This window comes from Rhineura floridana, chromosome 9 (genome assembly GCF_030035675.1).
Source record: "Rhineura floridana isolate rRhiFlo1 chromosome 9, rRhiFlo1.hap2, whole genome shotgun sequence".
Lineage (NCBI taxonomy): Eukaryota > Metazoa > Chordata > Lepidosauria > Squamata > Rhineuridae > Rhineura > Rhineura floridana.
The window spans coordinates 123,819,023-123,846,822 of NC_084488.1; the positions used below are offsets into that span (position 1 = coordinate 123,819,023).

At 41.2% G+C, this 27,800-nt stretch overlaps 1 protein-coding gene across 1 annotated transcript; it reads left to right on the forward strand.

The window, feature by feature from the left end:
- The first annotated feature begins 1,503 nt into the window (after positions 1-1,503).
- Positions 1,504-27,300, forward strand: LOC133363695 (C-type lectin lectoxin-Phi1-like). Its single transcript, XM_061582962.1, has 7 exons — positions 1,504-1,545; positions 7,398-7,517; positions 8,580-8,678; positions 12,463-12,549; positions 13,904-14,055; positions 18,686-18,792; positions 27,141-27,300. The coding sequence occupies exons 2-7, from the start codon at positions 7,469-7,471 to the stop codon at positions 27,298-27,300; spliced, it is 654 nt and encodes a 217-aa protein (XP_061438946.1). The 5' UTR covers positions 1,504-1,545; positions 7,398-7,468.
- The last annotated feature ends 500 nt before the right edge of the window (positions 27,301-27,800 follow it).

Here is a 27,800-nt window from a genome sequence, read left to right on the forward strand (position 1 = left end):
GCCAGCGGCTCCTCCATGGCACCACTCACCAAGCGCAGCTCTGTGCTCCCTCCGTCGGCCACCTGGCAGCAGCGCTTGCTGTCACCCTCCTCCTCTGCCTCCTCCCCTTCCCTGCCTGCCACAACAGAGGCAGCCCTCAGGCCATCAGAGCAAGGCAAGCGCCGGGCTCTGTGCTGGGGCGGGGAGAGTGGGAATGCGCCAGGCCCCTCCCTCTGGCCAGGCAGGTGCTTTGGCGGCCAGACTCATTCGCCGCCTGCCCGCCTGTCTGCTCAGCAGCACCCCTGGCTGCCAGACAAGAGGGTCGTTGCAGTGTCGCTGCGGGCGTCTGGTTGGCCATGAGACAACAGCGGGGCAGGCTAGGTGGTGCCGCTGGCCTGATCTGGCTGCAGGGCTCTTTCACGCTCCCCACAAGCAAGCGGGGTGACCTCCACAGTGTGGCCACCACTCGCCGCTCTGCCCTCATCACCTTTTCCCCGGCACACCCCTAGCCTCACCTGCTCGCAGCCGCTCCACAGAGGGCTCCTCCTGCAGCCTGCCTCTACCAGCAGATACGGTGAGGGCCTCCCGCTCGACTTCTGTGGAGCCCCCACAGCCAGTGGCAGTCTACTTCTGTGTCACATCTGGCCGGGGGGGAGGGGTTGGGGCCATTATTATTATCTGTTTCATTTCATGATTATTACTGTACTGAAAATAATTTTGTTGTGTAGGGTGGTGTTAAAAAATGATCCACTCTGGGTGTCAAATACGCTAGGTACGCCACTGGCTTGTTGACACTCTCAAAGAACACTAATAGGTTGGTGAGGCAAGACGTACCCTTGCAAACCCGCACTGGCTTTGCTTCAGCAAGGCTCGTTCTTCCATAGTTTTGGTTATTTTATGTTTAATAATACTTTCTACCAGTTTTCCAGAGTCAGACATTAAGCTAAGTGGTCTGTAATGTCTGGGATCCCCCCCCATCCCTTTTTTAAAATTGCTGTTACAGTGGCCACTTTCCAGTCATCAGGTATGGAGGCTGATCTGAGGGACAAGTTGCATATTTTGTTAGATCAGCATATTCACATATCAGTTCTTTGAGAATTCTCGGGTGGATGCCGTCCGGACCTGGTGATTTGTCAATTGGTCCCTAAGATTTCGCTCCTGAGCAAAAAGGGGGGTTGGACTTGATGGCCTTATAGGCCCCTTCCAACTCTACTATTCTATGATTCTATGATAAGTTTTTACAGGATATACCCCACTGGAATTTGGCTGTTAGCACATAATGCCTTTACTGTGCCATTAATACCTTTTTAGCTGATGCTTTAATGAATTGAATTTGTTATTTTATGGGATACTATGATGCAGCTGCGGGAATTGGTTCCAAAACCAACTTGGGTCTCAGCTCAAAGGCAGGCTCAAGGTCCAACTTGGCATCCAGGTCCAACTTGGCATCCAGGTCCAACTTGACGTCCAGGTCCAACTTGGCATCCAGGTCCAACGTGGCATCCAGGTCCAACATAGCTTCCAAAGTGAAAATAAATGCCAGAAGAGGACACCCTCCCCGAAAGGGTATGTATGCAACCCACCCAGAAGTGGCTCATTTCATAGAGGAGGGATGCATTGGAAAGGGAAGATGATAGAGGAACAAGAATTATGACCAACTGTGTTGGGGAGAGCTGGAGAAAAGTCTGCAATGCTAAATGAGCCCAGCAGTTACTTAACTCAACTAACTGCAATGGTCTAGGGCAGGGGTGAGTAACCTGTTCAGCCCGAGGGCCACATTCCCTCATGGGCAACCTGCTAAGGGCCACATGTCAGTGGTGGGTGGGACTAGAGGCAAAAGGAGGTGGGGCAACAGGTGTGAGTGATTCTTATCTTTGTACAGCAAAAGCCAGAGGTTCCTACATATGCCCGTAACCCACATATGCCTCCCCATTCAGGAAAGCAAGAGGGGTTCTCACAATTCAAGGACATGTTCCTGCCAGGCAAAAGCATTCAAGTAGGGGGCAGAGCACAGCCAGTACTCTGGCAAAGCATCTGGCAGTTCCCAAAGAGGGTTTAGATATCAACAGAAAATGATGTCAGTAATTGCCAGCTGACTGTGCCAATCATTGCCTCCATTTTGTTACTGGCTCCGCTCTTCCACAGCTGTTTGGTGACTGGTGGATCTCCGTAATTTTTAGCCCTCTCAGGTGGCCCTGGGAATAGAGTCTGAGACTGCTTTAAAGCATTGTACTTCAATCAATTATGTTAATTGGCTTTAAGGATTTTACTTATATGATTTAATGATCTGTGACGTTTCTCAGTCCAGCTAATTTCCCCCATTGCAAGCAGACCTTGCTCTTGTTTCCATAATAATCAGCAGTGGGTCAACAGAGGAAAGTTCATTATAAATGTGTTTTGTGTTTCTGTATGTCAGAAGCCTCCTTGGGAGGGCTTGGTCCTAAAAGGCAGCCTGCAAATATCTAAAATAAATGCACCAGCTCTGTAATGTCTGTATGTAGCTATCAGTGGTGAACCTAAGAACATAAGAAGAGCCTGCTGGATCAGGCCAGTGGCCCATCTAGCCCAGCATCCTGTTCTCACAGTGGCCAACCAGGTGCCTGGGGGAAGCCCGCAAGCAGGACCTGAGTGCAAGAACACTCTCCCCTCCTGAGGCTTCCGGCAACTGGTTTTCAGAAGCATGCTGCTTCTGACTAGGGTGGCACAGCACAGCCATCATGGCTAGTAGCCATTGATAGCCCTGTCCTCCATGAATTTGTCTAATCTTCTTTTAAAGCCATCCAAGCTGGTGGCCATTACTGCATCTTGTGGGAGCAAATTCCATAGTTCAACTATGCGCTGAGTAAAGAAGTACTTCCTTTTGTCTGTCCTGAATCTTCCAACATTCAGCTTCTTTGAATGTCCATGAGTTCTAGTGTAGTTGTCCAGGGTCTTGGGGAGTCTTAGACCCTTTACTCTTTGGGGAACAGGGTCTCAGCCAGGTCCCTATGTCTCTAGCATCCTGTGAGCCAATCAGCATGAAAGGGGAGTGTGCTAGCCACTGAGAAGAGACTTCTCAGTAGCTTACACTCTCCTCTTTCATCCTGATTGCCTCCTAGGGATGTCTGTTGTTGTGGGAGAAGGCATTAACAAGGATTTCATTCTCAACCCACCAGCAAAAATGGGGTGGAGGGGGAATGACTGTGACTAACATAAAGGGAGCCTGCACTTCTGAATTTGCTGCTTCACTACTGGTAGCTGTGAAATTCATGGAGGACAGAGCTATCAATGGCTACTAGCCATGATGGCTGTGCTCTGCCACCCTAGTCAGAGGCAGCATGCTTCTGAAAACCAGTTGCCGGAAGACTCAGGAGGGGAGAGTGTTCTTGCACTCAGGTCCTGCTTGCGGGCTTCCCCCAGGCACCTGGTTGGCCACTGTGAGAACAGGATGCTGGACTAGATGGGCCACTGGCCTGATCCAGCAGGCTCTTCTTATGTTCTTATGTTCTTAAATCCTGTGAGAAGACTGTGCAACTTATTTATGAACTGACATCAACTCTAATTTCTCTCACTTCAATTAATTTTATCTGACTCTTTCATTTTATTGTTTGTATTTTCATGACTCGATTGATACTGCAACTAATCCTAATTAAATAACTTCCTGAATGACTAATTACCACTGTTGACTTAGGCTGGAATCCTATATGCACATACCGGGAGTAAGCCCTGTTGAACAGAACTTATTTCTTAGTAGATATGTACAGCACCCATATATAAAACAATCTTATTATGACAACTTTGCCTTTGATGAAATGGTTGTGATGATTTACATCATGACTAATTTTATGCCGTTACTAATGTATTCATTTATTTAATATAGCTATATTATATATTGTTTATTATGGATTGTTAATGCAAGTGTGTTTGTGCAAGGGACTTACATTCTTGATGTAATATTCCTTTGAATCTTTGGAATAATGTATTTGGACCAAAGGACAGTGGAAATGCACCTCTGCTCTTGCTTCTAAATCTCTGTGTGGCTTTTGATCCTATTGACTATGATATGCTCCTGGATAGGCTCTATGGGGTGGGTTTTGAAGGCACCGTTTATCAGTAGTTCTGTTCCTACCTGCAAGGCCCTGTCCAGAGAATACCACTGAGAGACTGTGTGTTGGCCCTGCGGTCCTTATGCTGTGATGTGCCAATAGGGCATAATCTTTGCCAACACTGTTTAACATCTATATGAAGCTTTTAACATCTATATGAAGCTTTTGGGAGAAGCCATTAGGAGTTTTGGGGGCAAGCTATCATCAGTACACTGAAACTGTTCATTCAGGGCGACTGCAACACCTCCCCAAGCAGGTCATCCACCTAATTCTTGCACACTTAGTGTCGCACTTGGAGTCGTCTTGGGGTCGTCCTCCAGAAAGAAGACAATGGGAGAAATGTTCATAATGATTCTGGCTACAGAAGGTGGTGGTCAGGTGGGGAGAAGCACAGTGGAAAATTAGAGAATACTTGACCTCCATGGAAATTTTTAGATATATTTTATCATTGTTATTTTTTTTCTTTTTGTTTTGTATATGATTCATTTTGTTTTCATGTTATGTGTATTGTTTAGAGATGTATTGTTCAGTTGTGTTTACATAAAATGTGAATTGTTTTTTCTTATTATTTCAGTTGTATCAAATGTGGAATTTGTATTGAGTTTTATGTTGTAAACTGCCCAGAGAGCTTCGGCTATGGGCCGGTATACAAGTGTAATAATAATAATAATAATAATAACATTTTTGTTGTTGTTGTTGGACATGGAAACCTCTCACCCACAGCACATCCATCTTATCAGGGTTCAGTCTCACATTATTGGCCCCCAGCGAACCTATTGCTGCTTCCAGACACCGGTCCAACACCTTCACAGCTTTTCCTAATTCTGATGGAATGGAGAGATAGAACTGTCGTCATTTGTCCAAAAACCTGGATGACAGCTCCCACCTGTTTCGTATAGATGTTGAATTGCATAGGAGACAGAACAGACCCTTGCAGGACCCCACAGCTCAAAAGCCAAGTAGTCAAGCAACAGTCCCCTAGTACTGCTTTCTGTCAACTACCATGCCAGTAGGAGCACAGCCAGCATAATATAGGTGCCTCCGGCTCCCAACCCATTGATTCAATCCAGGACATGATGGTCAGTGATGTTGAAAGTGCATAGTTAAGATAAGAAACTCACTCGGAGAGGAGGCAGTGACGGCCACCAATTTGGGCAGCTTTAAAAGAGGATTAGGCAAATTCATGAAGGATAATCCTATCAAAGGCTGCTAACCATGATGGCAATGCTCTGTCTCTGCACTCAGAGGCAATATGCTTCCGAATACCAGTTCCTGAAAACCGCGGGGGGGGGAGGAGAGTTCTCATGTGTTCAGGTCCTGTTTGTGGGCTTCCCATAGACATCTGGTTGAACAGGATGCTGGAGTTGGGGGGGGGCTACTTGCCTGATCCAGCAGGCTGTTATGTTCTTAAAGTCACTGAGAGGTCAAGGAGAACCAATGAATGAATGAATGAATGAAACTTTATTTTTACCCCGCCCTTTTTCCAAACTGGAACTCCGGGCAGCTTACAAATGAAACTACATGTAGTTAAAAACATAGAAAAGCATACAATTAAAATACAATTTATTTATTTTATTTATTTATTTGTTTCATTTATAAACCGCCCATAGCAAATAGCTCTCTGGGCGGTGTACAAAAAGGTTAAAATACAAAAATAACACAGTAAAATCAGATTACAAACGATAAACACAAGCAACAAAACAAAATACTATATTAAACAAAATATAAAAGTTTAAAAGTTATGAACATTAAACATTAAAATGCCTGGGAGCATAGCCAGGTCTTAACCTGGCGCCGGAATGATAGTAACGTAGGGGCCAGGCGTACCTCTTCAGGGATGCTGTTCCACAATTCGGGGGCCACTACAGAAAAGGCCCTAGATCTAGTAACTGTCCTCCAGGCTTCTTGGTGAGTTGGTACCCGGAGGAGGGCCTTAGATGCTGAGCGAAGTGACCGGGTAGGTTTGTAGTGGGAGAGGCGTTCCACAAGGTATTGCGGTCCCACACCATATAAGGCTTTATAGGTCAAAACCAGCACCTTGAATCTGGCCTGGAAACAGATAGGTAGCCAGTGCAAATGGGCCAGAACAGGTGTTATCTGCGTGGACCGGCTGGTCCTCGTTAACAGTCTGGCTGCTGCGTTTTGCACTAGCTGAAGTTTCCGAACTGTCTTCAAGGGCAGCCCTACATAGAGCGCATTACAGTAATCCAACCTAGAAGTTACCAGAGCATGAACAACTGAGGCGAGGTCGTCCCTGTCCAGATAGAGGCGTAGCTGGGCTACCAGCAGAAGGTGGTAGAACGTGTTCCGTGCCACCGAGGCCACTTGAGCTTCGAGAGACAAGGAAGGATCGAAAAGAACCCCCAAACTACAAACTTGTTCCTTCAAGGGGAGTGTAACCCCATCTAGAACAGGATAAACATCCACCATCTGGGCAGGGAAGGCACTCACCAACAGTGTCTCAGTCTTGTCTGGATTGAGTCTCAGTTTATTAGCTCTCATCCAGTCCATTATCGCGGCCAGGCAGCGGTTCAGCACATCAACAGCCTCACCTGAAGAAGATGAAAAGGAGAAATAGAGCTGCGTGTCATCAGCATACTGATGACAACGCACTCCAAAACTCCTGATGACCGCACCCAGAGGCTGCATGTAGATGTTAAAAAGCATGGGGGACAAAACCGACCCCTGAGGGACTCCACAATGGAGAGTCCAGGGTGTCGAGCAATGTTCCCCAATTACTACCCTCTGGCGACGATCCGCCAAGTAGGAGCGGAGCCACTGCCAAGCAGTGCCCCCAACTCCCAACTCCGCGAGTCTCCCCAGAAGGATACCATGGTCAATGGTATCAAACACCGCTGAGAGATCAAGGAGAATCAACAGAGTCACACTCCCTCTGTCCCTCTCCCGACAAAGGTCATCATACAATTAAACTATGCACAACCTTAAAACCGTAAAAGGCACTTAAAAATCTAAAAACAATTTAAAATAATACAGATAATAATGTAAAACAATAAAACAACACCCCCAGTCATACGCCCCCTGTCTGTCTCCTGATAAAGGTCATCAATCAGGGTGACCAAGGCTGTTGTGGTGCTAAAACCAGGCCTAAATCCACACTATAATGAGTCTAAATAATTATGGATTCTTTAAGGTAGGTAGCTTATATGTTTGGAAAACACATGATTTATAGGTTTGCTTGATATCGATTACACTTTACTATAGTTTTTTGCATATATGCAAATATTGGTACAACGCCTTCCTTGCTGGGACGATGCTGGGATGCTGGCTCATGACACAGTTAAAGCAGAATTTTCTTTCTCTTTGTTCTTCAAGGAAAACTAGCTGCTGTTTCATATCATATACAAGAGTTCTTCCAGTCTTCCATTGGTATATATATTTCAGTGATGCTGTGCCTGGTCCTATTTTTCGCTGCACTTGGGTCAATCATTTTGTGTAAGTTCAACTCTACTAGCAAAGAAAAACCTTTAGAATTATCCTGGCTGGGTTTACTTCAGTGTGGAGCATATTTTTAAAGAAAGAAGTGGGCATAGTCCAGCTTCAGTGAAACTATCTTCCCCAGCCACATTGACCTACCCAACACCTGATGTCATATGTGCCGTTAGGTGTGGGTCAGCTAAATATATGGTAACAAAGGAATGCCCTTCAAATGCCCTTCCAACTGTTGTTTGGGAAGGGGGGGCTCACTGACAGAGCAAATCACCTGAGCCCCTCTGAAGGTGGGCGGTCAGTGCTAATGAATTTAGACGTATTTTCCTCTGCCAATGTGGAGAGTAAACATGTCCTTTTGCAGGTGCAATGTGAATCCAAACCTTATCATGTGATTGGCATTGACAGCATACCTTCAAAGGGGCTTGCTCTTGGCATCAATCAGCTGATCAGCACCGAGTGGTAGCAGTCACCTGATGTCAGGTGATTGACAGGTAGGCAACGCCATCCACCTGTCAAATTTGGCCTGTGGAAGTGGTGGTGGAAGTAAAGATCCAGTCCATTGGTCAGATCCAGTTTCCCATCCCTGCTATAAATGAAGAGGATACAATGGTTTTACCTGTCCGGGCAGTGCCTCCTCCTAAATATACAAGTCCACAGACTATGAGTGCTTGTGGCTTTTGCCTTGCTCTGTGGTGACAGCCACCAGGGGTGCCTTTTCCCAACTTCAGTTGGAGAGACAAAGTGGGAGGAAGGTGCTGCGTCCCTGGCTGGTTATGCTGTTGTTCCCCAATGTGCCCACAATGCTTGCGCGGCCACATTCCGAACAAGACTCCTAATCACAATGGATTTGGTAGACAGGGATGGGGGAAGCAGTTCACCAGGCTCACAGCATTGCACATTATGTGCTAGAAAACATGACTGCCCTACAGGGGAAAACAGGCTCCAGGGCTAAGGCATGGAGAGCCTTGATTCCAAATCAGCCCCAGCAATTCCACAGTGGAGGTGCAGCCATGCTCAGACTAGTGTGTTGGAATATCATTTTTTTCCTTCTTAAATCTTTTCTAGATATTCAGGAATCAAAAACAACATCTACGCTACTAAAAGCATTTAAGACTATTAAGGATTTTATTATCATAAAGGAACCATCTCTCAAAGGCAAAAATGGTAAGCAATGAGTTTCAGTCAGTACACTCGGGACCACTCCTACCCCCCCACCCTACCCAGGGGTATTACTCTACAGCAGAACTTCTTAACAGTCTCTTAACTCAGCAGGGAGAAATGTTCCTGGGATGTGACTGGTCTTTCATGGAATAGTGGTGGCGGAGGAGGAATTAAGCACCTACCAGCTGACCTCTGGAAATGCTATTCCTCCACCCCACTGCCTCATTCACAATATTCAGTCTGAACAGCGTTGGGAGCTGAAAAGATATGTATTTCAGATCTGATCAATCAGAATCAACCTTCACACATACTTGTTGCATATTTGTCCATTTTGTTATAAATCCACTAAAGTGGTTGATTTTGCTGTGGGACTCAGAAAAGGCAGGCTAGTGAATCTGGAAATAATAGAAGAAATGGAACCCACAGGAGGTGGAAATCAGGGACATTGTATGGGCAATTCTAGGATTTAAAAAACCATCCATTTAAGAGAAGATGCTTGAAGATTCACTCATGCACTAGAAAAGCACTGATTGTTAATGTGCTCATCTTAGTTTCTGCTTCATGTATAAGCAGTGCCCCTGTTTTTCAGCAGGGGTGGGGAACCTCCAGCCTCTAGACCATTCATGGCCCTCCAGGGGGTCCAATTTGGCCTGTGAGGCCATCTTCCCCAAATCATGTCCACCTGTCCATCAGGTGATGTCTCTAGTGATATCTGCTGATGGGCAGGAGGACAAGATTTAATCCTGCATTGGCTGTATGATCCTATTCCCAGCAGGGAAGAAGACTGCACAGCCAAGGTGGCAGGATTTAATCCCCACTCATTACCTGAGCAGTGATGAAAGCCCAGTGCAAATGTGCCCTTTAAAGCAGCTCACATGGCTTCAAATGCATTTTTTGCAAAAGCTCCTGTGCTCCCGTTTGCTCAAACAGGAGCATAGGGGCTGTCTTAAAGCCTTTCCTAAGTCTCCCGTCTCCCCCCTTTCCCTTTAAGTCCCTCACCTTGGAGACTTAAGGGAAGCACAAGGAATTTTGACTGGTGGGTGGCCTTCCCAGCTGTCAATTATTAGATGTCATAATGACAAATTTAGCCCACAAGGCAGATCCTAATAAAGATCTGGTCCATGGAGTCAAAAAGGATCCCCACCCCGGTTCTACAGCATCACATGTGCATGCTTACAATGAACCTTCCATGCACCCTCACTTTCCTTGGGCTTTCAGCCCCAATCGTCTTCCTCTGTGTAGGTTGCGGAAAACTCTGATGCTGGGGTCAGAGATATTGAAATTCTAAACTCTGTATCGATCTGCAGCGTCTTTCCTACATTACCTTAAGCTGCAGAATACAATGTTGTGCATTTTAAACCAAAAGTAAAAGCAGATTCACTGTCAAAGCTTTTTGGAAGATCAGATTTCCAGAGCTTCTCTGCTAGGTGCTTATACATTCAAAGGATGTCTCTCTATATAAAATTGTAAGAGCGCACACCGTCAGGACGTCATGCAACAGTGGACGGTGGGCAGGCTATCCAGAGGCGGCTGCAGAGGCCTCCACCAGCCATGTCATGGTGAAGGCCTGCGGCAGAGGCAGCCCAAGGCAGTAGTCAGTGCAGCAGCAGAGGCTGACCTCGGCTGTGCAGGCTATGCAGGGGGAGGCAGCCCATGTTGGCCATACTTGCAGAGGCCCACAGCAGGAGGGAGGGCCTGGACCTGGGTGGGTAAGAAGCCAGCAGCAGCAGCCTAGCAACAGAGGCGGGTGGGGTGAGGAGTCTCGGTGCCAGGGAGGTGGCAGCAGCAAAGGGCAAGGCAGGGGGAGTGAGGGGGGAGTGTATTACTCTGTGGGGGGAGTCTGGTGTGTGTTGCTGTGTCAGGGTGGGGAGTGTTGGCAACCGGTGTGGGGAAGAGGAGCTTTGGTGACTCGAGGGTGAGTTTGGGTGATCCTAGGAGGGTTAAGGGAGGGTTTTGGTTACTCATAGAGAGCCAGTGTGGTGTAGTGGTTAAGGTGCTGGACTACGACCTGGGAGACCAGGGTTCAAATCCCCACACAGCCATGAAGCCCACTGGGTGACCTTGGGCCAGTCACTGCCTCTCAGCCTCAGAGGCAGGCAATGGTAAACCCCCTCTGAATACCACTTACCATGAACACCCGGTCGCCATAAGTCAGAATCGACTTCAAGGCAGTCCATTTCCATTTTTGGTTACTCATGGGGGACGAGGGAGCTTTTGCTACCATGGGGAGGAGGGGGAGCTTTGGTGACAGTAAGTGCAATGCCGATTGGTGAGTGAAGCCCCTAGCAATTAATTAATTTTATGTGCAGGAAACCTGTTACAAAAACCTGTCATATACATGTTTACTCATTCAGACTTCCCTCCTCCCATTTCCCAACTTCTCCGTTGCCTCATGTTGAAAGAGACATTGATCCTTCTTTCCCATTTGTTCTCAGACAGATTTGTATATTTATTCATGTAGCAAGGAAATAATCCTTTACTTTGAATTTATTGATAAGATACTTAATGATTGTAGAACCATTGTGCATAGCTCCAGTTTAATACAATGGAAATGGTTATGACTCAGACCATATTAAGATGGGCTGGTTTTAAAGTGCCCCATGAAAAGCAGTCACATTGGCTATCTTGAGATGCAGGAAGTGACCACTGCAAAGTCATGCCAGTTTCAGATGCATACCTTATGGCAGCCTTTCCCAACCAGTGTGCCTCCAGATGTTGTTGCACCACAACTCCCATCTTTCCTAACCAGTGGCAATGCTGGCTGAGGCTGATGGGAGTTGTGGTCCAACAACATCTGGAGGCGCACTGGTTGGGAAAGGCTGCCTTATGGCATACATACTTCAGGGTCCCCAGAGTCTCTTTTTGAAGGTGGTGGAAAACCGTGAATCACCAACAAAGCCAGTCCGATTGGGCAGTCTGCAGTTATGCACACAATTACCTAACAGAAAAATGTTGCATGTTTCATGCATGTAACATGAGCTGACGTTGTTATTAGTCCTCAAAAGGGTTTACCCTCCAGCAGCTGCTCATATGTCTGGCAGTTTTGGAGACACCACAACTTTTGTAAGTTGTTTAGATAGCCAATTTTTTTGTGACTTATGACATAAGTATTTTGGCATGTGTTCTTGGAGTAAAGGAACATTAACTAAACTTGGACAAGGGAGAGATGTGTAGCAGGGTCAGGTGTGAGATAACAAGTGATGGAAACAAAGAAAACGAAGAGGAAATGTGTTCATCCTTAATCTCAACAATGATTTTTTCAGCTCTCATTTCTATTAACTGGATGTTGGGAATTGAACTTGGCTGTATGCAAAGCATGGCTGCTACCACTGACCTCTGGCATCTCCTTAAGTGAGGTGCCCATCTCAGTATTCTCACTAGTTTTCTAAAATCTTTTTTTTAATCCTATGGCATTCAAAATTGAGAATATTGTGCATTTAAAGTGTTGATGTAGAATTTAACCTTGTGGAGAACTTGCTTGAGAATATTTCCCCCCAAAATTAGTTTCAGCTACAGGAAAGAAGTACTTATTGCTGGAACTTTGAATCCTAATTTTGGGAGAGAAATTATCCTTGACATACCTTGAATGTTTCTTTATTCACATTTGGGTGGGAGTTAAGACTGCTTTCTCCCCTTGGTGACTCTAGAAACAGGGAATCAGGACTGTTTCTATCTGGGTTCCATATGGGGTTCTGCTTTTTGTTTCATGCTAGAATGTGGCCATTCATCTGATATATGTGGGTGGCTCTTTGAGACTCCACTGGCTTAAATTCTTCAAACCTTTTAGATTCTGAAATATTTCGTGAAACTCAGAAGTTAGCAGATGAACTGGTTGGATGGATCTCCAAGGTGAATGAAATACAAGCTGCGATTGGTAAGTTTGTTTGAGACACTGATGCTGAAGAATCCGGTGTGGGGGGATTCTACCCTGTTGAAAGTCCCTCATCTGCACAGCTCTTGACAGTACAGGGGTCCTACTCTCCTCTGCATCTGACACTGAATATTTGTTCCGCTTTGGGAAAATGGACTTTCAACAGACCTTCAAAACACGGGGAAATTCAGATGAGACAAATCTTGTGACTTTGGATTTTTGTGCTGTGCAAGTTGATGAGCTCCTTCTTGAATAACTTCTTAATTAGTGATAAGTTGGTTGAATTGTGGGAGTTTGGGATACAAAGAGTGAAATGTCTCACCCCACATATGGGGTGAGCTAGGACCCTTCCACATTTAGGCTTGAGGTCATATTGCTCCACTCCCACCAATGCAGATCAACCTTCCCTATCAGGTGTCCTTGCACCTGGGATGCTGCTGTTGCACCATTCCAGGTGTGAGAGGGAGGGAGATACCTTTCTGTTGCTGTCCCCAGGTCAGGTAAGATTAGGAGAAAGCAATGGGGTATCAGGGAAAGGGTTTTGGAGTTAGTTTAGGGGACTATTAGCATATCCCACTGAACTGGAACTATAAGGGCATCTCTGTTGTCTTTTTGGTGCCTACTGAAGACCTTCCTCTCTGAACAAGCCTTTTGAGACCTCATCCCACTCTGCATCTGTGTTGGCATTGTTTTTTAAGGTGTTTTTAAACCTTTTTTAAAAAAATGTTTTAAAGATGTTTTGTTTTAATATATTTTAAAGTCTGTTTTTATGACGTTTTAGAGTGTCATTCGTGTTTTTGTTTGCTGCCCTCTTCTCCTATGGGGATGAAGGACAGGATATAAATTTAAATAAATAAAAGGGCACTCTAATTTTTATGGGCTTAATGGCATGAGACACACCTGAGTGCCCCAGTGATGCGCATTTGACAGTGTGTGGGAAAACGAATGTTCTACGCCAACAGGGAGGTGTCATTGACATTCCAAATCAGTTCTCAAACTGGATTTGCTTTTAGCGTGACCTAGAACCCGCATTTCCAATAGTGTCTAGTATCTAAATCGATTTATTAGAAAAATTGGTTACAAATCTATTGATGAATGCAAAGATGGAAACAGGGAAGGAAATGAGTGATGCGTCTCCATGAAACCAGGCTAAACGTGTTCATTATTAGAGCAAACATTTCACAGGATTGGATTGTTTTAATAAATTATGATGGATTGGAATGGAATAACAGCATGCAATGTACATTGACTTTCTTTTTAAAAACAAAAACCCACACACCTTCAACCTGACTTCTCGTCCCTCTCCCCAACCTTCTTCTTTTTTTTTCTCTTTGTGAATTCCTGGCTTGGTTCAAAGATGACATTAAGAAAAAGCTTCATCTACAGTGGGTGCCATATAAAGAAACCTTGTATTTATTTGAAGACAGAGTAAAGCCATGGCACAGAGCAACAAAATTTTGTGAGAGTGAAAAATCCGTGCTGATTTCTATTGAAAGTCTTGAAGAGGAGGTGAGGAGAATACATAACAGCCAGGAATAATCGTTTGCAATTTAATGCTTTTATGGCCTTTGGGTGCCTTTAAACGTTTTGTGGCAGCCTCCATGTTGTAGCACCTGGGCACCTTAATTACTCCCTGCTCTTCTTCCTCATGAGCAGAAATGAGTCATGGGGGCAATGTGACATAACTGTGCTCCAGTGACGAGAGAGTTCTGGAGCCCTGTACTGGGGTTTGTCTCATTTTTCGTAATATCTCTTAAGAAACATATGAGTAAAGCGGGTGGGCATCATTGAACAGGCACCAAGAGAAGGGCTGCTAGTCCCAAAGCAGCACTGGTCCCCACAAAGCAAGAGCACCCCCGACACCCTTTCAGCTCCCCTGTTCTGCTGCTATCATGCCAGCTCCAGGCCTCAAACGTTTTCTCTGGCCACATTCAGAGATGAAAGTCCAAACCTTGGTTCCAGATCCCTCCCGCGTGGCTGGGCGTGACATCTCTAGCTAGTCGTGACTATCCATTGATTGGAATTTGGTTAATAGCCAAGCTATGATAAAACTAAAACTACTGACCCAAATGTTTATTTTGTTCATAGAGGATGTCCTGTGGTCTGCAAGAGCTGTTGGGCTCGGCACTTGGGCTCATGCTTTCCATATAATACTCATGGTTTGTGGTTGCATCCAGGCAAGGAATGGAAGGACCAGTGCTCCTGTTATGTGGGATGCTGGCCTTGCCATTCCACAGTCCTGCCTGAGAGCAAAAATGAGTGCCACAGCAATAAGATGAAAAATTCAACAGGCAAATTCAATAAGGTAAATTTTTAATTTAATAATGTTAACCCACTCAAATATCTCCCTGCTTCCCATTCACGTTGGGGATCCATTGGCAGTCCCTATGTGATTCCTTGATCACCTGTTGAATCACCTCATCTTGGCTTCTCTTTTTTTTTTTTTACAATAATTTTTATTCAAATTTTCATAAAACATACAAAACAAAATCATAAAACATTCAAAGACAAAAAACAAAACAAAACAAAAATGATTAAACAAAAAAATAAAATGTTGACTTCCCATTTGTCGCAGATCAAATCAGTTATAGGTCTACAATATATAACAATCCTGTCTCTTAAATTATATTAATAATATTCCAAGGGAGGGAATTCCCCAGTGTAGGTGCCGCCACACTAAAGGTTTGTTTCCTATCCCATTTGCTTTCTTTCCAGCAAGAACAGACTTAGGAGCCCAGGTTTGCAGAGGATAGGGGTGCTGTTTCTGTGTGAGCATTTGTGTACCTTTATCTACACATGAGAACTTTAAATCTCATGCCTCCAGAGTCTATCCTGATATTTTCTACCCCACACTAGCCAAATCACACCTTTAAAGGTGCCACGGCAAATCATTTTGGCACTAGCCATCATGGCTATGCTTTGCCTCCCTGGTTGGAGGCAGGACTCTTCTGAATGCCAGTTGCTGGGAATCACGGGTAGAAACTGCAGGAGGAGAGAGTGCTCTTGCGCTCAGGTTGGCCACTGTGAGAACAGTATGCTCTACTAGATGGGCCATTGGCCTGATCCAGCAGGCTCTTCTTCTGTTCTTATGTTTTGTCTTTTTTTTTTTTACAATAATTTTTATTCAAATTTTCATAAAACATAGAAAACAAAATCATAAAACATTCAAAGACAAAAAAACAAAACAAAACAAAAATGATTAAACAAAAAAAAATAAAATGTTGACTTCCCATTTGTCACACATCAAATCAGTTATAGATCTACAATATATAACAATCCTGTCTCTTAAATCATATTATAAAATCACTTTCCTCCAGTAGTTATCTTAATTAATCATCAAATCTCATAAACATTACTTTATTCTTTCCACAAAAAGTCAAAGAGAGGTTTCAATTCTTTAAGAAATATATCTATCAATTTTTCTCCAAATAAACATGTCGATTAATCCATCTCGTTAATAATAATAATAATCTTATTGTCATAACCATAGTCCAAATAAACATATTGATTAATCCATCTCATCAAAATCTGTTAGGTCCAATAATTTCAATAGCCATTATTCCATTATCCCTATTAATTCCATCTTCCATCTTCAATAGTCCTGTTAAGTCCAGTAATTTCAGTGTCCAATCTTCCATTATCAGTATTCCATAATAATCTTGCTGTCATAGCCATAGTCATATAATAAGAGTCTGATGGGAATTTCCTCTATCCCAAATATTTTCTTGCCATCAATTCTGAATAAGTTGCTGAAATATTGTTGTAAAGTCATATCTCTGTTCTTCTTTTTTACAAAATGCACTGGCTCATCTCTTGAGAGTTTTTCCATTGTCACATGGCTGCTGTTAATTCCATAGGACAGCTTTTTGCAATAGAAACAGAGATAAGCTGTTAATTTCGTGAATAACAGAGAAGAGTTATAGCTCACCCAGAAGCTCTTTAAAGCTGATTAAATTGACAAATCTCTTTTTGCTGCAACAATTTAAACCAAGTAAAAAAAATAATAGAAAGAAGGGTGCTTGCCTGTTAGTCTGTTTTCTCTTTGAAGAAAAGATAAACGTATCGCATTAAACAGATAGAGCTTGTTCGAAAGTCCATCCGGCATTGCTGGCTGGACCTTTTCTCATAAATTAATGAAATCCAGTCCTCCCAACAAAAACAGGCTTTTGAGGTTGATCTCTACGTTTCTCCCTGCCCGGGAGAAATTTCATCAGTCAAAATAAAAATGTTCTGACTGATTTATATCTGAATAAGCTTCTTTTGAGGCGGGAGTCCGTCTCAAAAGCAGGCACAAGCGAAGTCACCCTTCCCGGAAGTCGCCTCATCTTGGCTTCTCGATCAACCTCCTGCTGGCCACACTTGCCAGGTGACTGACTCTGCAGATATTACCAACTGCGTCTTCGCTCCACCTAAATCTGAACTTGATTCCCTTTGGGAATTCATTGATAAGAATATCAAGCAAAGTTTTCTTACCTCAAGTGAGCAACTGAGCTCCTCAGTTTCTCTGGTTCCAACCCTTCTATTCTGCTTTTATTTTTTATTTTAAAGGAGAATTCCACGTGTATTATGTCTGTTCCTGGAGGCAGTTGACTTGGCCACAGTGACACATCCATTGGTGACATCGAGGCTTGATTACTGTAACACACACTATGTGGGGCTGCCTTTGAAAATGGTTCGGAAATTGCAGTTGGTTCAAAATGCAGCAGCCAGAATGTTAACTGGAGCACAGCGCAGAGAGCATATCACCCCTGTGCTTTATTGACTCCACTGGCTCCCAATTTGCTTCCAGACCCAATTCAAAGTGCTGGTTCTGACCTTTAAAGCCCTAAACAGCCTTGGACCAATGTACCTGAGGGACCACTTACACCCATATGTACCTGCCTGGGATTTAAGATCATCTGCCTCTGGTCTCCTCTGCGTGCCGGAGTGAAAGATGTTAGACTGACAGGCATGCGGGAGAGAGCTTTTTCAGCTGTGGCCCCAAGCTTTGGAACACCCTACCCCAAGAAGTCCACTCTGCTCCCTCCCTGATGGTTTTCCAGAGACTTCTGAAAACGATCTTGTTCCGGAGAGCCTTTGGGAGGGACTGAAGGTAGAGCCTGACACTGATTTTATGCCTTCTACGTTAAATTTTACCCTTGTAGTCCCCTTTAGTACCACTCATATATATATATGTATATGTGTGTGTGTGTCTGTATGTATGGTATTTTATATATTTTAATTGTATTTTAGATATTTTAATTTAATGTTTTTGTGATTTTATTGTTTACAATTTTATTATGCACATGCTTGATTTTATCTTTGTAAGCCACCCTGAGTGCCTTATTATAGGGTAGAAGGGCGGGATAGAAATATTTTAAATAAATAATGAGCATATCAGTTAAGGCTTGCATGATATCCGGAATTACTTCTCCTCGCTGCCAATACCAAAATTATTTGAGAGCCTACTGATTGTACACATTAAAGGAAGATGGATGGGAAATGGTCAGGTGAAAAGGGCAAATAAAAAGATCAGGGAACTGGAGCCTGTTCCTTATGAGAAAACATTACAACAATTGAGGCTTCTTTCTTTAGGAAAAAAGTGATGAAGGGAGGCATGATAGAGGTTTATAAAATGATACATGCTGCGGAGAAAATGGATAGGGCCAGAGACATTTTTTTTCTCATAATATTAGAGCTTGGAGTCATCCAATGAAGATGAAGGATGGGAGATTCAGAAAAGACAAAAATAAGAGCATAATTAAACTATGGAATTGGCTACCACAAAATGTTACTTACGTCCCTAGAAATTCAAGCTGATTTGGATGAGGTTTCTAGGAGACATGAAAGCAAAATTAATGCAACTCATTTTTGATGGTTTCATGAACTCACAGAACAAATAAATGGATACCAATTCTTTTGTTCTTTTTATTCATTATGCTCTTCAGGAGTTGAAGTGTGTACATGAAGGTGAAAGAGGAGGCAGAACCTGTTTCTTTGATGTAAACTCCTCCTGTCCTCCCGATGCATGTTTCACTCCTGTTGTACATCTGGAAGGGGCTATTGTTTTCCCAGGCGAGTTACGTACTCTGAAAAGGATTTGAAAGGGAAGTCTAGCCCTTCATTCCCAGGAAAGACTTGCTAATGGTGTTTTTTGCAGGAGTTCCTGGAAAAAGAAATTAATTTTGCACATCAAGACTCCTGGATTGGACTCCATTATAGTAAAGGGAAATGGCGATGGTACGAAGGTGTAAATGTTGGAAGCACGTGAGTGTGAACAAAACTTCTCTATATATAGCAGAAACTTTGTCAGGAATTCATTTTGGTTCTTTGCTGAAAACTCTTCTTCTTTGACTGCACCTAGAAATGGCAAAGGAGCTTAAAAAGAGTTTGGTAGGAGGCAAACAACGTTCTCTTGTCCAGCTTAATAATAAAATAGTTGACATGCAGTGATCTTGAGTATTTTGACAGGGATTGATAGTCGCTGCATCCTTAGCAAGCAGGCCATGAAAGGCATCCCAATCAAGAGGCAAGAAATCAATCCCACAGAACCAAATTCCCCTGCATTCCCCCCTTCTCCTTGTCACAGTCCCCGATTCACTCTCCAGTCCCTCAGGGCACTGCAGGGTGTGTGACTCACTGGTGCACCTGGAGCACCTGCCTTTCCCTAGTTCTGGTCCCCAACAATCCTTGGAGGAGGATGTTTTCGGTTTTGCTTTATAAATGGTGATATTTTTTGACATGAATTTCTTTTGAATACAGATGAAAATGTACTTGTGAGGAATTTTGCAGCCTCTTAAATGTGAGCTGAAGTGCATCCATAGAGATGCCCGTGGCTGGCTTTGTATTATTTTTATCACTTATTTGTTTAATTAATTTATATCCCGCCCAAAAGGAGCCCATTTTCTTTTTTTTTACAATAATTTTTATTCAAATTTTCACAAAACAAACAAAACAAAATCAAAAAAAATAACACAATAAGAATAAAAATGAAAATAAAAAACTTGACTTCCGATTTGTCACAGATCAGCTATAAATATATAATATATATCAAACCTGTCCCTTGATACATACAAAATCACTTTTCTCCACAGTCTATCTTAATTAATCGTCAAATCCCAGTATCATCATTTCATTTTGATCTTTCAACAAAAAGTCTAAGAGAGGCTTCCATTCCTTAAGAAATGTATCTGTCGATTTTTCTCTAAGTAAACATGTCAATTTATCCATCTCTACTAAGTCCATTAATTTCAATAGCCATTCTTCCGTTGTTGGTGTAGATTCCATTTTCCACTTTTGTGCATATAATAATCTTGCTGCCGTAATCATATATAATATTATTCTTCCATATTTCTTTTCTATTTGTTTATCCATAAAACCCAATAAAAAAAATTCTGGTTTTGACTGAATATTTATCTTTAGGATTTTTTGCATCATCCTACCTATCTGTGCCCAAAATAATTTTGCCTGTTTACACAACCACCACATATGATAAAATGATCCTTCTTGTTGTTTACATTTCCAACATACATTAGAAACATTACTATACATTTTTGACAACTTTTCTGGAGTCATGTACCAACGGTACATCATTTTATAGAAATTTTCTTTAAGATTATAGCATAATGTAAATCTCAAGCCTTTTTTCCACATATTTTCCCATTGATCCATTTGTATATTATAACCAAAAATTTTTGCCCACTTTACCATACACTCTTTTACTTGTTCTTCTTCCATATCCATTTTCAGCAAGAGTTTATGCATTTTCGCAATTATATTTTCATCATTTGTACACAAACCTATTTCAAAATCAGATTTATTTATTTCAAACCCATACATTTTCTTGTCCATTTTATATCTTTCTAACAATTGTAAATAGGCAAACCATTGAGAACTATATCCTTCCTTTATCAGTTGTTCTCTCTCTTTCATTATATATTTTCCATGTACATTTTCTAATAGTTCTTGATATGTTAACCATTTCTCTTTTCCAGCCATTTCTCTTCTATAAAATGCTTCTTGACTTGAGACACATAATGGTATTTTCGAATAGAACCTTGGTTTATATCTATTCCATATTTTCAACAGAGGACGTCTTATAAAATGATTATTAAAATCCACATTTACTTTTACTTTATCATACCATAGATATCCATGCCATCCCCACTTCAGGTTATGGCCCTCCAGATCCAATAGCCTTTATTCCTCAATAAAAACCATTCCTTTATCCAGACTAAACAACAAGCAGCATAATAAAGTCTCAAATTTGGTAATCCCAGTCCTCTGCTTTCTTTGGCGTCTTGTAATAATTTAAATTTAACTCTTGGTTTTTTTCCCTGCCAAACAAATTTAGAAATATCTTTTTGCCATTGTTTAAAAGGTAAATCAGAGGATATTACAGGTATTGTTTGAAACAAAAACATCATTCTCGGAAGTACATTCATTTTTATCACGGATACTCTTCCCATTAATGACAATTGTAATTTATCCCATCTTAACAAGTCTTTCTTAATCTCTGTCCATAGTTTTTCATAATTATTATGAAACAACTTTGAATTTTTATTTGTCATAATAATACCTAAATATTTCAACTTTTCCTCTATTTTAAAATCTGTCTTGTCCATCAACTCTTTTTGTTCCCTTGAAGATAAATTTTTCACCAGCATCTTTGTTTTTTGATTGTTGATCTTAAATCCTGCTAACGGTCCAAATTCTTTTAATTTGTCCATCAATGCATTAATTCCTTCCAAAGGGTTTTCTAATACAATTATCAAATCATCAGCAAATGCTCTCAATTTATATTCCTCCTTTTTTACCTTTATTCCCAAAATCCTTTTATCTTGCCTTATATCTCTAAGCAGCACTTCCAAGACCAAAATAAATAAAAGGGGAGATAATGGACATCCCTGTCTTGTACCCTTTTGTATTTCACATGAGTCCGTTAACCCCCCATTAACAATTATCTGTGCCTTCTGAGATGTATAAATAGATCTAATCCATTTTATAAAGTTATCTCCAAAATCCATTTGCTCCAGGACCTTAAACATAAATTTCCAATTCAAATTATCAAATGCTTTCTCAGCATCTAAAAAGATCAAAGCTGCTTGTTTATCATTTCGTTGTTCTTAGTATTCCAACACATTCAAAACATTCCTGACGTTATCACGTAGTTGTCTTTTAGGTAGAAACCCTGCTTGATCTTCCTGAATAAATTGTTGCAATATTATTTTCATTCTTTCTGCCAAAATCGTTGTAAAAATTTTATAGTCATTATTCAATAAAGATATCGGCCGATAATTTTTTGTTTTGGTTAGATCCTGCTCCTCTTTAGGTATTAATGTTATATTGGCATTTTTCCAACTATCCGGTATCTTCCCCTCTTGCAAAATAGAATTCATTGTATACTGTAAAGGTAATAAGAGTTCCTCCTCCAAGCATTTATAATACACTGCTGATAGTCCATCCGGTCCTGGCGCCTTTCCTAATTTAATTTTACTTATAGCCTCAGATATTTCTCTTGACGTAATAGGACCATTAATAGCTTGTCTCTGAAAATCTGTAATTTTAGGCAAATTCTGTTTAGATATATACTCTTCTATTTTTTCAGAGGGAATTTCCTGACACTTGTACAAAGTTGAATAATATTGATGAAAAACCCTTTGGATTTTTACATTGTCTGTCAACATCTCATCTCCTTCTTGTATCTTTAAAATAAGATTTTTTTGTCATTCTTTTCTTAATTTATATGCTAGCAATTTCCCCGGTTTATTTGCAAATTCAAAAGTCCTTTGTTTAGCAAAGTTTAATTTCCTTTCAATTTCTCTAACTGTCAACATTGACACTTGTTTCTGTAACATTTTAATTTGATTTACAATAGAAACTTTAGTTGGATTCTTTTTCAATTCTTCCTTTTTGTTTTATTTCTTCCAAGATTAATTGCATTTTCTGTTGTTTCTTCTTTTTTAATTCAGAGTTACATTTAATAAAATATCCCCTCATAAATGCTTTACTTGTATCCCAAACAATATTTTCATCTGTTCCTTTATGTAAATCATGTTCAAAAAACTCTTTTAATTTCTTCTTACATTCTTGCACTATTTTATCATTCTGTAATAAAGATTCATTTAGTCTCCATCTAAATCCAAGATTTTTTTTAAAAAAAGTCAATATCACTGGATTGTGATCCGAAAAGGTTTTTGGTAATATATCCATTTTGGAAATGTCTTTCACTAGGTTTTTAGACATCCAAATCATATCAATCCCCGAGAATGTTTTATGTCTTTCTGAAAAATAAGTAAATTCTTTTGCATTGTCATTTATATATCTCCAAGCATCCACCAATTCTAAATTTTCCATCAATTCAAAACAAATCTTCGGTAATTTACCTTGTGTCTCTTTAATATTTTTCTCAGAAAGTCTGTCCATTTTTGGTAAAATTACTCCATTCCAATCACCCATAACACACCAATGATCATATGAAAACTCTGACAATTTTTCCATAAGTCCTGTGTAAAACCTTGTTTTATCTTCATTGGGGGCATAAATGCCCACTATCAAAATTTTCGTACCTTGTAAAGTAATTTCAACCCCCACAAATCTACCACTGTCGTCCAATAATATCAATTTAGGAAACAATTGTGGGTTAATATAAAGAACAACACCATTTTTTTTTGATCCAGCCGAAATAAATTCTTCACCCAAATTTTTACAAATCAAATATTTAGAATCTTTCTTCTTGATATGAGTTTCTTGTAGACAAATTATATCCAATTTTAATTTTTTCAAATAATGAAACACTTTCTTTCTCTTCTGCGACATATTAGCTCCATTTATATTCCAAGTTAGATATTTGTAATCCATCTTTAAGCATGTATTTTAAAAAGTAACTGATGCTCCCTTTAATCCATCATCTTCCTTTCCCTCCTCTGCATGTTCCTGTTGTCTTTGTTTCCCAGGAATTATATCCATTTCTTTGAGTTTGTCTTCTTCCATGTCTTTTGAAGCTTTTCTCAAGAAGTCCCTTGCTTTTTGAACAGTATTCAATCGATATTTTTGTTGTCTGAATGTAAAAATCACTCCTTCTGGAACATCCCACCTAAATTGAATTTTACATTGTTTAAGTTTTTCTGTAAAGAAAGCATATTCTTTTCTCTTGCGTAAAAGTCTAATAGGGATTTCTTTCATCACCAGTATTTCCTTGCCATCAATTTTAAAGATATTATTGAAATGTTGTTGTAGTACCATATCTCTGGTCCTCTTTTTTACAAAATGCACAAGCACATCTCTTGGAATTTTTTTCATTGTTGCATATCTTGAATTGATTCTATAAACTTTATCTATTTCAAATTCCATCAGATCTTCATTCCAATCCAAAAATTTTACCAGAGCATTAACCATTTTATCTCTGATATCTTCACCTGTTTCTTCAGGAATTGCACGAAATCTCAAACAATATTCTTTATCTCTCAATTCCATCACAGCGATATGATCCAAATTTTTTCCAATTCCATATTTAACATATCTGTTCTGTTCTCCAAGATTTGCACCTTTCCTTTAACGTTTTTTACCTCCTGTGTTATTTGCCCAATTGTGCCTTTAATCTCATCCACTTCTATTTTGATATTTTTTTTATATCTTTCAATTCCATCTTCATTTTGCCAAATTCATCTTTGATTTCTTGTCTATCCTGTTTCATCTCTTGTTTGAGATCTTGTTTAAGATCACTAATCCCATCCATTATTTTCTGGAACATGTCTGGGGAGACAGCCCCTTCCTGTGCATCAGTTGAACCTCTTCGCTCCAGGGCTTTAGTTGCTTTCCTAGTTGTCATTCTTGAAAAAAAAACCTTTAGTTTCTGCTATTAACCAATGTTCCCAAACCTAGAGGCAGTCTGTTTCTTTTTTATTAACAAAAGAGTTAATATTCCAGGCCTGTTAGTATGATCTAGCCAGCACAGTTCTTATCTCCTGCACGTCCAGGAATGCAAAACAAGTTTGGTTCACAGCACCCAACCATCAGTAATATACACGAACAGCAGATTCGTCCAAAGAGAATAGTCCAAAACAAAAGAAAAAAAATAGTCCCAGATATATTTCCTTCAAATAATCAAATCATCTTATCGGATAAGTTGCCTCTCATCCGTTTTAATCTTTATAATTCCAAATTCAAGCCAGCTTTTTGTCATTAAACTATAAATTAAGTTCTTTAAATTTTCTTTCTTCTTTAATTTTATATAAATGGAAAAAAGTGTGACTCACCCAGGTTTCTCAATTGCTGATTCGTAAACAAGTCTCTTTTACTGTAGTAATTTAAACCAAATGATAAGATTTAGACAGAAGAAGGCTCGCTCGTTATAGAACGTTTTTAAGGGGGGAAAAAAGTATCACTTTTTTTCAGCACAGCTTGCTGGAAGTCCTGACTTCGTCTTCTGCTGCTAGATAAGCCTTCTTATCTCAGGGGATTCCTGATCAATTCCAGCTATCTACAGCTCAACGAAGTTCCGTGGATAATCTCTTCGGTTCACCTTTGCCTTGGAGAACATTTACGCCAGTCAAAAATTCCTCTTGACTGGTTTTTAACTGAAAAAAGCTTCCTCTGAGACAGAGCTCACTCAGAGGCACCACCAGCAGAGCACTCCTTCTGGGAAGTCAAAAGGAGCCCATTTTCAATGGTTATTGTTGGCCCCAGCCCCACTCCCCAGTTACTGATTAGTTCCTTTGCTACAGACTGAAGGACTTGCTTCTATTTATCCTTCCATGGACTGCTGACGTGTTTTGTCACTCCCACTTCTTTGTTAATCATGGGATCCTATGCATGTCCATTTTAGAAGTAAGACCCATTGAGTTCAATGGGCCTTCAGGTGTGGGTAGGATTTAGGGTTGCCAGGTTCATGGCCTGAGACTGATCCTGTATCTTTAGGAGAAGAGAAAGTCAGCCAAGTGCAGGTGTTCTTGCAACTCTGTAAGGGAAAAACCACAAGGTGGAATTCTCCCATCCCCCTGCACAACTTTTAAAGATACAGAAGACCTCGGGGTTGCCAGGCCCAGCCTCCAAGAGGTCTTCTGTATCTTTAAAAGTTGTGCGGGGGGAAGGGAGATTTCCACCTTGTGGTTTTTCCCTTACAGAGTTGCAAGAACACCTTCGCTTGGCTGAGTTTCTGTTCTCCTAAAGATACAGGATCAGTCTCAGGCCATGAACCTGGCAACCTTTGTAGGGTTGCAGTCTTAGGGAAAGAGAAGGTCAGTATATTTTAATTCCTTGCTTTAAAAAAAAGACCACATTACTTACATGCCTACAAAGCTTTCTTTTGATTTAGGCGTTTTTCACTTTCCGCCTGACTGAATCTGTATTCAGGGGTGAAGCAAGTACTGCTTTATCCTAGTTTAGATTCTTTTTGAAAAGGGATCAGATAAATTCGTGGAGGACAGATGGCTAGTAGCCATGATATGCAGATAAGGCCACCCTATTCAGAGGTACTGGACCTAGGTATCCCTGGTTCTTTCTGAAGCACATATTTTTTCAAATGGAGGATGTTATCGATTAGATGCCTTGAAAATGTTAGGGCTGAAAGGTGGGGATGTAAAATTCTTAAATTAATGGGGGGGAATGATTGAAGTTCCGTGAGCACAGCATTGTACCTTCCAGATCACACACAATTCTTTGTAATTTGGTATGAGAAATAACAATATTATTTATATAACTGAGAAAGGAAATAAAATGAAACAATATACTGTGAGAAATAGCTGTAATAATATATTGTGGGATACAGGTATATACTGTGAGAAATAAGTCACAGTAACAAAGATATCTCCCATGATGGATATGGATGAATCTTAAATACCATTTCGCCCAAAGGATCCTGGGAACTATAATTTGTTAAGAGTGCTGGAAATTATAGCTCTATGAGGGGTGACCTACAGTTCCCAGGATTCTTTGGGGAAAACAAATGTGCTTTAAATATATAGTCTGTATGCAGCATAAGAGTGAGAGAGAACTGAGGTGAACATCTTCTTAATACATAGTGTACATCCAGTGTGGATCAATTACTTTGGATCAACTGATTTTTAGTTTAGAGAAAAGGCGGGTCAGAGGAGACATGATAGAAGTGTATAAAATTATGCATGGCATTGAGAAAGTGGATAGAGAAAAGTTCTTCTCCCTCTCTCATAATACTAGAACTCGTGGACATTCAAAGAAGCTGAATGTTGGAAGATTCAGGACAGACAAAAGGAAGTCCTTCTTTACTCAGCGCATAGTTAAACTATGGAATTTGCTCCCACAAGATGCAGTAATGGCCACCAGCTTGGATGGCTTTAAAAGAAGATTAGACAAATTCATGGAGGACAGGGCTATCAATGGCTACTAGCCATGATGGCTGTGCTCTGCCACCCTAGTCAGAGGCAGCATGCTTCTGAAAACCAGTTGCCGGAAGCCTCAGGAGGGGAGAGTGTTCTTGCACTCGGGTCCTGCTTGCTGGCTTCCCCCAGGCACCTGGTTGGCCACTGTGAGAACAGGATGCTGGACTAGATGGGCCACTGGCCTGATCCAGCAGGCTCTTCTTATGTTCTTATGTTCTTATGTTCTTATGATTTATTAGTACTGCTTTTTGTTTTCAGTTTCTGGAAGACAGGTCAGCCAAACAATTTAGATCATGAACTGTGTGTCGTATTAAAAGCGTATTGCTCTAGCCCCCGAAAATGTTGGGACAACATTCCCTGTGATAAAGAAAAACGGTGGATATGTAAGAAGAAGCCTGACAAAAGGTGGTACACATGAAACCCTTGATGAAACTAGATTCCACGATCTCGACACTAAAACAAAGACAATGGATGAATCCCCCTCTTTAAAAACTCAGCTATCCAGGTTATGGAATTAGGTCGACTCTCTGCCATCAGCAATTAAATGCACCTTGTCAATCCTGCCTCCTCAAGATTGGAAAAAGAGACCTTATTTTGCAACCTCAAAGACTTGGACCTCCAATAAAATAAAGTGTGGAAGAATTTAGTCATAGTTCACTTCTGTTGCAATAAATTAATTTAGTACTATCTACTATGGCTTTGTATTCTCCTTGGATGAGCAACCTCTCCGAATTGAGGATCCCCATCCAGGAAATATTTAGCCCATCGTGAAATCTGTAGTGGTGTGGGCTGCCTCAGGCTTTGGAACTGCCTCAGAGCCTTGGGAGGCCTTCTAAGGTGTTCTACTACGATTCTTCTTGTACTCCCAATCACACCACTTGTGGGAGAGGCACTGAAAGAACAAATGAGAAGCTATTT